Raw genomic sequence first — 13,741 nt, forward strand, 5'->3', positions numbered from 1 at the left:
AATACTCCAACCTCAGCCGGTTCGTGGACACACTCGCTACGGGACCCATCCTATGAATCCCTCCCCGTATCCAAACCTACCTAACAGGTACTCCCACTCCACCCTGTCAAAGGCCTTCTCTGCATCTATGGTAGCCACTACTTCTGCATCCCCTCCCTCCGAGGGCATCACAATAATATTCAGGAGCCTCCTCACATTTGTGTTCAGTTGCTTGCCCTAAACGAAACACGTCTGGTCCTCCTCGATCACTCCCGGGACGCAGTCCTCTATTCTGTTAGCCAAAGTTTTTGCCAACAATTTGGCATCTACATTCAGGCGCGATATCGGCCTGTAGGACCCACAATGAAGCGGATCCTTTTCCCTCTTCAAAATGAGCGAGATCAATGCCTGCGACATCGTCGGGGGGAGGGTTCCTCTCTCCTTTGCTTCAATAAAGGTTCTTAGCAGGAGTGGGCTCAGTAGCTCCGAGAACGTCTTATAAAATTCTACAGGAAAGCCGTCTGGACCAGGGGCCTTGCCCGACTGCATACTTGCTTGTCCCTTAACTATCTTCTCCAACTCAATCGGGGCCCCCAGTCCTTCCACCCAATCCTCGTCCACCCTTGGGAACCTCAATCGAACCATAAATTGCTTCATCCCTTCACATCCCCTCGGGGGTTCTGACTCGTACAGCTTCCCATAAAACTCCTTGAAGACTTCATTGATCCCCTCTGGGCTCAACACAGTATTATCTTCCTTATCCCTCACTCACCTGATCTCCCTGGCCGCCTCTCTCCTGCGAAGTTGGTGCGCCAGCATCCTACTTGCTTTCTCCCCATACTCGTAGACTGCCCCTTTCACTATCCTCAACTGTGCCTCCGCCTTCCCCTTGGTCAGAAAATCGAACTCCGCCTGTAATCTCTGGCGCTCCTTTAGCAGCCCCTCCTCGGGGGCCTCCGCTTACTTCCTGTCTACCCTAAGCATCTCTCCCACCAGCCTCTTCCTCTCCGCCCTCTCCCTCTTCTCTCTGTGGAACCTAATAAGAGATTAACTCCCCTCTGATGACTGCCTTCATAGCCTCCCAAACTGTTGCTGCTGTTACCTCCCCTGTGTCATTCGTTATCACATAGTTCTGATAGCTCCTCTAGATCCGCCCATACACCTCTTCATCCGCCAGCAACCCCACATCCAGTTTCCAGAGAGGGCGCTGTCCCCGCTCCGCCCCCAGTCGCAGGTCCACCCAGTGCGGGGCATGGTCTGAGACCACAATGGCCGAATACTCAATTCGCTCCACCCTCGGGATTACCGCCCTGCTCAACACAAAAAAGTAAATCTTTATGGATGTGAGGGAAAAAGGAGAACTCCTTCGCTTTTGGCCACGCAAATCTCCTCGGGTCCACGCCCCCCCCCCCCCCCCCCCCCCAATCTGATCCATGGTCCCCGCCGGTCTCTTTCCCGACCTGGACTTAGACCGGGTGTCTAGCACCGGATCCAAGACCGTATTAAAGTCCTTCCCCCATGATCAAGTTACTTGACTCCAAGTCCGGTATTTTACTCAACATGCGCCTCATGAATTCCGCATCATCCCAATTCGGGGCAGACACGTGCACCAACACCACTCAGGCCCCCTGTAGCTTGCCACTCACCATTATGTACCTGCCCCCCTTGTCCGCCACGATGCTCCCTGCCTCAAATGCCACCCGTTTACTAACCAGAATTGCGACCCCTCTGGTCTTCGAGTCTAGCCCCGAGTGGAACACCATCCCCTCCTTAACCTCGTTTGGTCAGCAAGCTTTAAGTGCGTCTCCTGCAGCATGGCCACGTCCGCCTTCAACCCCTTTAAATGCGAGAACACGTGGGACCTCTTGACCGGCCCGTTCAGGCCCCTCACATTCCACGTGATCAGCCTGGACGGGGGGGTTGACCCCCCCCCCCTGCCAACTAGCCATCTCCCTTTTTTGGCCAGCCACGTGCCCGTGCCCCCTGCTCGCTCCAGCCCTCCAGCCGGAGGCCCCCCAACCCAACTCTCCATCTATCTCCAATGGTTGGCTCCCTTTCAGTCAGCAAAGCAGCGCCCCTTCCCCCACCCCAGCCCCACAATCCCAACCCCTCATGTCAAGCACCCGCTTAGCACTGATTTCCCCCCCATTGCGCTTCTGCAAGTCAGCTGACCCATGCTGACCCCGGCTGCTCCCGCCGCTATCTCCAACCTTACTATTGTCTCCTCCTTCGGGCCCCCAACCCCCCTCCCCCACAGGATAAGAGGGCAAGAGCCATCCAGATCCTTCCCGTGCACTGGACAACACAACCCGGGCGTTACCACGCCTCCGGAAACAAAAAACAGGAAAAGAAAAGCCGACAAACTTAAATTCTACTAACAAACTTACACCAAGCTAACACCCGGTTACACATCTCCGCCAGCTCGTGCAGCTGCCCCTTAGTTTAAGTCCAGCTTTTCGTGCCAATGAATGTCCACGCCTCATCCGGCGTATCAAAATAGTGGTGCCTGTCCTGGTACGTTACCCAAAGTCTCGCCGGATGCAGGAGCCCAAACTTTACCCCTTTGCTGTGGAGGACCGCCTTAGCCCGGTTGAAACCCGCACGCCTCCTCGCCAGTTCAGCTCCCAAGTCCTGGTATATGCGAATCTCGCCATTCTCCCACTTAGTGCTCCGTTCCTTCTTTGCCCAACGCAGGACACGCTCCCCATCTGTAAAGCGGTGGAACCTTATCACCATCGCCCTTGGTGATTCATTCGCCCTCGGTTTCCTCGCAAGGACTCTATGCGCCCCGTCCAGTTCCAAGGGAAGGCCCCCATGCCCATCAGCGTCCCCAGCATTGTAGTCACATACATGCTCACGTCTGCCCCCTCCACACCTTCAGGGAGGCCCAGGATCCGCAGGTTGTGACTCCGAGACCTATATTCGAGGTCATCCAGTCTCTCCTGCCATTTCTTGTGTAGGGCCTCGTGTGCCTCCACCCTGACCGCCAGGCTCAGGATCTCGTCCTCATTCTCAGATACCTTCCTCTCCACCTCTTTGATCGCCTTCACCTGTACCTTCTGAACCTCCACTATCTTTTCCATGGAGACCTTCATTGGTACCTGTCTTCAGCTTTGCGAAGCAGCTCCTCAGAAAGTCTTGCTGCTCTCTCGACCACTGGGCCCATGTTTCATGGTCCGCGCTGGCCGCCATTTTGTCCTCCCGGACCCGCTCTGCTCTCTTCCCCGCAATCGCTCGTTTAACGGCCCCGCTCCTGGTTCCCTCCATACAGCAGTGAGGGGAACCTCTCCAGCGTCCTTTCCCATGCCGGTATTCACCTTCCAAGTGCCGATGCTGCCCCGTTTAAAGGCCCGAAACCCCGATCCCGGCGGGAAATGCCGTGTATGTGACCTAGTCGGACATGGCCGCTACCGGAAGTCGCTACTCGACCTTGTTAACGGGAGGCTAGCGAGAGCGGTGCCGGCGAATTGGCTGACGAGCTTTCATTTGCGGCGGGAAACCCGTGGGGCCTCGTTAATGGATCAATTAACGTTGAATAGTGTTGCCGGCCTCGCTGGTCATACTGCCTGAGCTGACTGCTGCCGTCAACTCAACCCAGTCAGCACTGGCTGCCTTGTGGCTCACCCTCTGGGACCCCTGGGGGAACAGGACATCCCTCCTGGCCGCCAGTGCATCCAGGAGCATCCCCAGGTCAGTATACCCGAATCGTGGGGCTGGTTTCCTTGGCGCAATTATTGCGAGCTGCCTGGGGTAGGCCGAGCAAGTGCAGCTTCAGTGCTGCTCGAACTTGTTGGTGGGGTGCTGGTAAGCATGGCGCCAGCGAATCAGCTGGTGAGCCTTCATTTGGGGGGAGAAGCCCGTGAGGCCTCATTAACTGGACCAATTAACATTGAAAAGCGTTGCCGATCTTGTGGCAATTCCCGCTCGCTAGTACACTGAGAAATATTTCTGGAAAATCAAGCCCATAATCTTTGATAGTGGTTTGGAATCTAATTTGCAGTGGTATCAGTCAAAACAAAAGCAAAAATAAGAGTAACTGCTACAATGTATAATTTCAAAACATTTGATTGCAAAATGCACTTTATATGAACAGTATTTTCTTTATCACAAGATTATAACAAAAATATGTAAAATACAGTTAGACATTGCAAATAATCTTTCAGTTTAAATCCTTGTCAAACTCACATTCATGAAGCAATATCTTTTTAAAATGCCGTGGGCAGGATTCTCTGTCCCGCCACACCAGTTTTCTAGTGCGGCGCTTCCCCACCGGCAGTTGGATTCTCCGTCCCGCCAGCCGGCCAAAGTGATTTCCCAATGTGGGCAGCCCCCACACTGTCGAGAAATCCTCAGACATGGATGTGCAGCCGGCACAACGGAGAATACTGACAATTTAAATCATTTTAAGGAAATTGTAGACAAGTAAAATATGCCATGCACAAAATGTTATGCCATTTATTTAATTCAATCCTCCACACCTTATTTTATTGTTCAGTTTCTGCTGTACTACTTACCCAGTATAAGACATCAGTCCACCCCTCCATTGTGATGCACTGAAATACGGTTAACATAGCAAAGGCAAAATTATCGAAATTAGTGATTCCGTCATTGGGGCCAACCCATCCAATTTTACAGAACGTGCCATTTGAACATCGGCGACCATGTCCAACATTTAAGCTACAGGGTGCAGGTTCCTCTTCAGCAATTGTTTCTGAAGATTAAACAAGACAATAGGTTAACAATATACATCAGCTCTTTATAGTAGCAAGTTTATTAATACCTGTAGAGAACCCTAATGAAATGCCACTGTACTAATCTGAAACTTATGCAATGCAATTTAGGGCGGGATTCTCCGACCCCCCGTCGGGTCGGAGAATCGCCGAGGGGCGGCGTGAATCCCACCCCAACGCTCCGAACCCGGCTGCTGAATTCTCCGGCGCCAGTTTTTTGGCGGGAGCGGGGATCATGTCGCGCCGGTCAGGGACCGTTGGCAGTGGCCTCGCACCGATTCTCCGGGCCATGATGGGCCAAGCGGCCGCCCGTTTTCGGCTGGTCCTGCCGGCATGAAATACACAAGGTCCATGCCGGCGGGACCTGGCTCTGAGGGTGGCCTGCGGAGTCCTCACGGGGGCGTGGGGGGAGTTCCGGCCGGGGGGGGGAGGGGACCCCATGGTGGCCTGGCCCGTGATCGGGACCCACCGATCTGCGGGCAGGCCTGTGCTGTGGGGGCTCTCTTTCCCTTCGCGCCGGCCTCTGTAAAGCTCTGCCATGACCGGCGTGGAGAAGAAACCCTTTGCGCATGCGCAGGGTTCACGCCTGCGGTTCTGCGCTTGCGCCAGAACACGCTGGCGCTTCCGCGCATGCACCAACTTGAGCCGGCCGGTGGAGGTCCTTCAGCACCGGTTGGCGCAGCGTCAACCACTCCAGCGATGGCCTAGCCCCCGGAAGTGCGGAGGATTCTGCAACTTCCGGGCAGCCCGTCGCCGGAGTGGTTCACGCCATGCTTTGGCACTGGTATGGCCCGCCCGCCGGGTTGGGGGAGAATCCCGGCCTTAATATCAGACTTGTTGACTCACATAAATAACACTACGAGGAGTAAGTTTTTTTAACATTCACATGGGTTAAGAGTTATAATAATGGTTTTAAATGTTAGATATCAATCTTGAAATTCTGTTCATGTAACAACACCATCCGCACTCATGGAACAAATTACATCCTCATGCAACATTGCTGAAGTATGTACCTATGTGTGAATGAGCTATTCTTTTCCCACAGAGTAAGGTTCGTTCACTTCAATATTTTTGTTGTTGCTGCTGGCTTATAAATTCTGAGGGTTGCTAGATTCCAGAGGAACAACAACATTTATTTTCTAGCATTAAGGGGAAGAAAAGAAAAAACAGGTGGGCCGAGGGAAAGAAAGGCCATTTTATTGGTTAATGGATATACCGTTCAAGACCCACTGGCAGAGAACACTCAGCAACTGGAGCCATGTTCATATTCTCCAACTATGTCATGCAATGTCCCCGAGCTTAAATATTTTGGGGCACAAGCTCCTGCATCCTTCATGCTCGCTGGCCCCATTGGTCTACATGCAACCAATTAATCATCGGCTAAGTCTTATAATCAGTTTTTACGCTTGATATTATGCAGTTCCAGGACTTCATGATGTCAGATCTATGAAAGGTGTAAAGAAAAATACAGGGTGCAATGTACCAACTGTGTCGCGCCAGATGGGTGTGCCGGTTAAATAGCGGAAAAAGCCAAAATCGAGATTTGTGTCTGGTCCGATTCAGTTTGCCATTGAACTGGCCTGCTCCTGATGGCAAGTTCTTGATCTCTCAGAATTATGGCGAGCATATCATTCACCCAAATTTGCATTAAGTTCAATCTCATTAACGAGATTGACGTTGAATGTAACAGCCTCCTGGGAATTAACCGGCTCCCCAGCGAGAGGTCATGCAAGCGTCATTTAGCACTCCTTTTTAAAAATGTGAAGCTGGCCCAGTGGCTGCTGAGGGGAACTGAGGAGGTGAGTAGATATTTTGGACCACTGTTAAGGGGGGGAGAGATGAGGCGTCCAGAGGTGAATAGGGGGTGCAGGCAGGCCTGCTGTGAAGATTAATGTGACAGAGACTTCACGTGTATCAAGTGTGACATGCTTTAATTGTCAACATTTGACATTTTCAAACCCCCAGCTCCAAATAGCGATTTCCCCTCTCACCCCCGCAGCCAAACCACCCCCCCCTCCCTCCTCCCCCCCCCCCCCCCCCCCCGTCACACTAAATCAGTGATCCTCAATCTTCTTGGTTTAATGTGGTCTACTGCTACACCTAGGTGTGTCTCCAGAGTACACACCATAGGTGGAGGCAGCTCTGGTTGACTTACCAGTGTCATTAGCTTCACGGTGCCAACCTGTTCTGGCCGCTGCCCTTAATATGCGCCGGTGGGGGGGGGGATTCGGAAGAACTGGAGACCGCTGTCGTCTCCTTAATGGCAGGTCCCAGGTAGCCTCTAGTGCTTCCCCTTCCCTGCGAGGTATCAGCCAGTGATTTGTGGGGGGTGGGGGGGTAATTGGGTATTTGAGGGGTGGCAGGTGGACTGATGCCAGGAGAGAGGTGGTATCTTACACTTGCAGATTGGTGGAGGTTGTTTGTCTTCTGCCGACATTGTATGTTGGAACCTCCTGGTCACGCTGCCCACACTGACAGCCGCTGCCACTGCCTCCCATGCTGTATTGGTGACCCTGCTGCTGGCCCTCCGACCCCCTCAGGGGAACAGGATGTCCCGTCTCTAATTGATGGTGCAAGAAACATGGCCATGTCGGCATCGCCAAAGCGAGGAGCAGGTCTACGCGTTGCAATGCTTGTGTGTTGACTGGTAGTGACTAGTAAGGGAGTGAAAAGCAGCTCCCTCCTGTTCGTGGCGAAACAGCTAGTTGTGGCGAGAGGCTCGAGGGGACTCATTTCTGGCACTAATTGCTGTTAAATAGGGGCCGCAATCTTGCTGCCGCAGCTGTCGAAAAACAACCCGCTAATTGCACTCAAAATGACACTTCAAAATTTTGCCGTTAAATCGTGTTGCATGTCCCAAACTGGTAAATGGTAGCATGTGCAGACTGATAAATGTTCGTCAGCAGGCCGAGTAGAAGCTGAGTTTACTGAAACCTGGGATGTGGGTATCTAAAGATGTTGTCTAAATCAATCATTTTCAAACACCGGGTCGCAACCTGCGGGTGGGTTACAGGAGGGGGTCGGGAGGATCGCAGAGCAATCGGTCGTGGTGTTCCCGATCACAGGAAGAAGTGCCCAATAGTCACAACCGTCTTTCACGCCCATACGCGCATGCCCCTTCAGATCCAGCAGTGTTTAGGCCCGGAGCTCAGCGGACTGCTCCCTCCTGACACCAGTGTGCTGTCCCAGGACCCGGTTTTTAAAAAAATCTTTGTTTTACGTCTTCCCGCCAGAAGCGGCGGCAGAGTGCAGGTCATGAGCCCTATATACTGATGTCAAGTGCTCTGGGCGCGAAATCACAAAGGAGAGATTGCTCCATTTTGTAGCTTCCGGCAAGCAAGCAACAGGACTGTGTGAAGAGCTAAAGATGGATCATTTTGTAATAAAAAGAAATGAGGGCCAGAGACACAAACACGCCAGGATCTCACAATTGAATCTGCTGGAGCGAGCTTCACAGGAGAGGCGACGGCAGGACAAAGCAGTACTGGTGTGAGCTGTGTCCAGAGCTCCAGGGCCTCTGGTGAACAAACAATTAAGAAGAAACTGAAATTGGGAACAAAGCAGAACAAAGATAATTTCTTGAGGTATGGCATTGTACTTTTACCAATGTATATTAGAATGCAAAGCCCATGTGCAGTACATGCAGGGAAGTACTGGCAACTGTCAAATTAAAACCCTCAAAACATCAAAGGCATTTGAAGACTAAGCATGGCAAGTTAGAGGAAAAACCTCTTGATACTTTTCAAAAGATACAATGAGAACTTTAATCGTCAGCTGAATTCCTTCGCAGAATTGTAACATTGAATGACAAAGCAGGCATTAAAGGTGAGCAATAATGTGTGTCTCAAAGGTCAGCCATTGTAGGTCACGAATTCTGGCTGGCGTGGGTCGCAAAGGTTGGCATGGGTCCCGACAGTCAGCCAGTTGCCAAAAAGAACTCGGGGATGGGGGCGGGGGGGGGGGGGGAGGTTTGAAAAACACTGATCTAAATGCTTTTCAAATTTCCATTATCTCAGCTTGCAATACAAAGTGGCATACAACAGGAGAAGAATCCTTGTCAACATGCTGAGCATAGTTGGATATAAGAACAAGTAGAATAGACTACAGTAAAACGAGAAGCCCTTGGGGTTAATACTATTCTTTTCTTGGTATTCTCTCTTCCACACTCACTCAGCAATTCGCATGCATAAATTGAATTAAACCAGGCAATGATTTAAAATCTGTTTCAGTCGAGCATTTCAACTAATATTTTAATATATCTTCTGATAAATGCACAGTAGCACAGTGGATAACACTATTGCGTCACAGCTCCAGAGTCCCAGGTTCGATTCCCGGCTTGGGAATCTGTGTCTTCCAGACTCTGTGTGGAGTCTGCATGTTCTCCCTGTGTCTGCGTGGGTTTCCTCCGGGTGCTCCGGTTTCCTCCCACAAGTCCCAAAAGACGTGCTATTAGGTAATTTGGACATTCTCCCTCCATGTACCCGAACAGGCGCTGGAATGTGGCAACTAGGGGCTTTTCACAGTAACTTCATTGCAGTGTTAATGTCAGCCTACTTGTGACAATAACGATTATTATTATTATTATTCTATTGGAACCCCAGAAGAAGCTGCTGATCACTTGTGTTGCCACAAAGTTAGTACTGCAGTCACCTTCATTCATAGCAAAATTCAGCATTAAATGCACATCTAATTTAGGAGATATTAGATTGTGAGCAGAGTGAATCACAGAGCATGAGTGAGAAAAGCACGTGACACAGGACACCTCAAATGCTTTCTCAGCTGCAAAGCTAACTGTAGCCATGTATCAACTGCTTGAACTGCAGATTGATTGATATTGTTTCTAGTTCCTGTCACAGTTTAGAATAAAGCAGTTCACAGCTGTGATAACCTTCACAATCACAAGTAATGTTATCACAATGGAAGTAAGCTGAAGGCCATATGGGCAGCATGGTAGCAATGGGCAGCATGGTAGCATGGTGGTTAGCATAAACGCTTCACAGCTCCAGGGTCCCAGGTTTGATTCCCGGCTGGGTCACTGTCTGTGTGGAGTCTGCACGTCCTCCCCGTGTGCGTGGGTTTCCTCCGGGTGCTCCGGTTTCCTCCCACAGTCCAAAGATGTGGATTGGCCATGCTAAATTGCCCGTAGTGTCCTAAAAAAGTAAGGTTAAGGGGGGGTTGTTGGGTTACGGGTATATGGGGGATACGTGGGTTTGAGTAGGGTGATCATTGCTCGGCACAACATTGAGGGCCGAAGGGCCTGTTCTGTGCTGTACTGTTCTATCTGTACTGTTCTATATTCTGAGAGTCGGTAATGTCCTTTTCTCCCACAAAGTTGTCGTTGTTAAAGGTGATTTACTTCCAACCTTGTGTCTCAATGACCAGAGCTGGATACAGTACACAAGATTTATTCTTACTTACATCACCTTGCACAATTTAATTTTGGTCTTGACTTTGATATGCAGTCTATTGTTCAGGGAATTTATTATTGCTGCTCTTCATTTGTAGTGATCCTCGCTTGAGAATGTACAAAAGAAAGCACCACCAGGGGAAGCACCACCAGGGGGCAGCACGGGGCTGAAGGCCCTCCCCCTCACTTGGTGGAGAGACGGCGAGGAGGACAGGGACAGAAGTAGAGCTCAGGACTGTTAGTGTGGTCAGGCCTAGTTGCAGAGCATAGAGAAGCATTATCTTTACAAGTACAGTTCTGTAAGTAAAAAGCTAAAGCAGTAATTTATTGTGTAGCACAATAAACCTTCCTTCAACTGCTGAACAACTAGCATTCTTTCAAGAAACATAACATCATTCTTTGGATATATTGAGTGACAAGTTTAATGAGGTTCCTTGGACTCTCTGGCTTCATCCTTGGCTATTTCAACACCATCCACATGTGTTGTATTTTTTTAATCCTTTTTACTAAATTTTACTCTTGGCTGCATTGAATTTCTATTATGCTATCCACTTTGCAAATTTGATACACTTGCATTGAGTTTTAGTGGTCCTGTGAACGTCAAGCTTTGGCATGCACTCATATCCCCAAATGATGTCATAATTTCTAATTAGGTGGAATTTTTCAATTTTTCTGAAGTGCTGGACGTGTAAGAAAAGTGGCGTGCAGCTCATGAGCTGCACAGCCAGCCTTTCTCTCTATATTTTCCCACACTTAGTTAAAAAAAATGGCGGTTGCATGTCTCACACTGTGATGCTGGCAGGGTGGGACCAGCAACTTCGGCCCCCCATGGAGATTCTCCATGCCATGCACATGACACCTCCCCAATCCTCCCTCAGAGACTGCCCCATCATGAAACCCCCCACCCACACAGCCCCCCGCCCCGGGGCACCATCCACACGGAGAACCCCCGCACGGACCTCCCAAACTGAAGCCCCCCCACCCTTACTGGCGTTACCTCCAGCACTGCCCCATAGTTTCCGGGTTCTAGGGTGCCGGGAGACAGTGCCAGGGTGAGTGCAAGCGTACTGCCAGGTCATGCCCCTGGCCCCCTCGGGGCTATATTTGTGTACCCTCAGCTGATTTCCTTTGCCCGGTTGCCGTTTTAAAAAAATGGGGGGAGTTCCTAATTCGGGGAAGGAGAGGAATACAGCGGGAAAGTCCACTAATAATATGTTAATATATTGAAATTAGGTTCCTGCCCTTCCCGAGTGGCAACTTCATTACGTCTCCAGCAGAGGTGGAGGAATATTAAAACTAGATCTCTCTGGCAAGATTCCTGTTTCGCAACACTTGCGGGACTTTGCACTGATGTTGCCATTTGTGCTCGCAGTGCATGCAAGCACAAATTTCCCCCCATTGTTTTTCACCTTTCAGCTAATTTCTTGCTGTTCCTGAGATTTACTCTGAATCCCTCTCGCTCTGAGTTTCACAAAGATTTTGTGCAGCATTTCATCTAATGTCTTTTAGCATTTATCACAGTCCACCTATTTAAGGTGAGGTTAGTTTAGTTAAATAAAATGGTGGTATTCTTGGAACATAGGACTTGATAGGCTGCAAATATGCAAGGGTCAGGGATCGTACTGTATGATATCAGCTGCTGGTTACCCTAAATGGGAGCATGCTCCAAGAAATTTTTAGAATTTAAATAAATCAAAGCAAAGGATGACAGAACAGTGGCAGCACGGTAGCACAAGTGGATAGCATTGTGGCCTCACAGCGCCAGGGTCCCAGGTTTGATTCCCCGCTGGGTTACTGTCTGTGCGGAGTCTGCACGTTCTCCACATGTCTGCGTGGGTTTCCTCGGGGTGCTCCGGTTTCCTCCCACAGTCCAAAGACGTGCAGGTTAGGTGGATTGGCCATGCTAAATTGCCCTTAGTGAGTAAAAAGGTTAGGAGGGGTTATTGGGTTACAGGGATAGGGTGGAAGTGAGGGCTTAAGTGGATCAGTGCAGACTCGATGGGCCGAAGGGCCTCCTTCTGCACTGTAAGTTCTATGTTCTGTGTTCTAATAGGACTGTTTCAAGATATTGTTATGGAGCTCCTTCTGTACCACTGATAACTCCAGTTAAGCATTCAGAGTGTGGGAATAGGCGAGGAGAAATATGTCAGGCTATGCAACGTTGTTGCACTTTACATAAGTTAACACTGTTGTCTTACAAGATATCTTAAGAAACCTGTGCTATAAGCAAGGTGCATGTCACAGAGGGATAATTAACAGCATTCTAATAATAATTCATCTACTTTTCAAATGCACAGCCATATTAATATTTTATCAGGGTGTTATAACCTGCCAGATTACTATTGGCTGGGGACTATTGGGTAGTATTGTTTAACAACATTATCAAAATATAGAAAACAGCACAACAAGGACACCAAACACATGGTACCCCAGAACACACTTACCACCTCCCCACCCCAGACCTATATAAGCAGAAAGGCACACCAGCCCAATCCACCAGAATAGGCCACTCCAACATGGAGCACGGCGGAGGAGAGAAAGAACAATCCACTCCTCTCAAGAGGAGCATAATTCAACCCGGAATAACCCCGACACATCATAACCAAACCGTACCGAGCATATCAAAAGACAAGGGACAACGTCATCAGCTGCCGAAACAGTGCCTGCCCCACCCTCTGGCCACAGAGAACCACTTTGGTGGAAGGGCTCTCCGAGCAGCCCAACTGCCCAGAAAAGGTCTCGTTGACACGGGGTAATGGAAGGAGAGGGAATATCCCCACCCCCACTAGCATCAGTAGTGTGCACCAAAAGAAAACACCAAAAACGGGCAGAAACGTAGCGAATACAGGAGACAAAAAACAGCTCCAATACAATAACAAGCATTTGAGGAAACATCAAACAACAATATGCAACAGTACAAAGGCACCAGCCGTTAACATGGCCTTCTAAACTTGAACTAGAAAGTCATTATTACAAGGAAGCGACCAACAGCTGTCAAGGATGTGTCATTACAGCCTCCAAGGTGTCCAGTTGAGGTGAGCCACCACCATTTTCCTCCGGTTGTCCCAAAATCCGGTCACCTGCTCCAGCCAGCCCCCAGTCCAGGCCACAAAATAGGAGCGGTAGAACAACACATGGCTTCCAAACATAGAAACAGTAAACAGTCAGCAGTCCAAACAAAAGCAGCATCAGATGGTAAATCAGTCCTCCAAACCTCCAGCATGTTGCAGTTGATTTGGGCCACCACCCTTCCTCACCAGCAGCAGAGTACCGGACTTCCTCCCTCTCAAGGCACTCAGATGAACCAGTCACCACCCTTCTCTCCTCCTTCCTCCAAGTGTCAACAGCAGTAGTCCATCAAACAAGCAGAAAGGGAGGCAGGCAGTTGTTAAATTCAGCCTCAGGATGAACCTCAGGCCTTACCAGCAGAATGTCCTTCCTCCTATCTCTCTCATGTTTCCAAATGCCTCTTAGCAATGGAATTGGGAGCCTCCACAGCCCATACTCTCTCCACAATTCTTAGCGAGTATGAAGAGGGCAGAAAAATCATTAGCAAAGTCACCTGCATAAATAGAGCTGGCCAGTGTTAGTAGAGCTAGAGGAAGGAGGAGTGGTGGAATACTGC

General features: G+C 49.9%; 1 protein-coding gene across 4 annotated transcripts in view; it reads right to left on the reverse strand.

Moving 5' to 3' along the window:
* cacna1c (calcium channel, voltage-dependent, L type, alpha 1C subunit) overlaps positions 1 to 13,741 on the reverse strand; it is a 1,225,933-nt gene that overhangs the window by 811,004 nt on the left and 401,188 nt on the right. For all 4 annotated transcript variants that reach the window (XM_038780480.1, XM_038780479.1, XM_038780478.1 and 1 more), the window contains exon 7: positions 4,494 to 4,690. In XM_038780480.1, the coding sequence (XP_038636408.1) occupies positions 4,494 to 4,690 (197 nt within the window). The remainder of the gene's footprint in view (positions 1 to 4,493; positions 4,691 to 13,741) is intronic.

The sequence above is a fragment of the Scyliorhinus canicula genome, chromosome 20 (genome assembly GCF_902713615.1).
Source record: "Scyliorhinus canicula chromosome 20, sScyCan1.1, whole genome shotgun sequence".
Classification (NCBI taxonomy): Eukaryota; Metazoa; Chordata; class Chondrichthyes; order Carcharhiniformes; family Scyliorhinidae; genus Scyliorhinus; species Scyliorhinus canicula.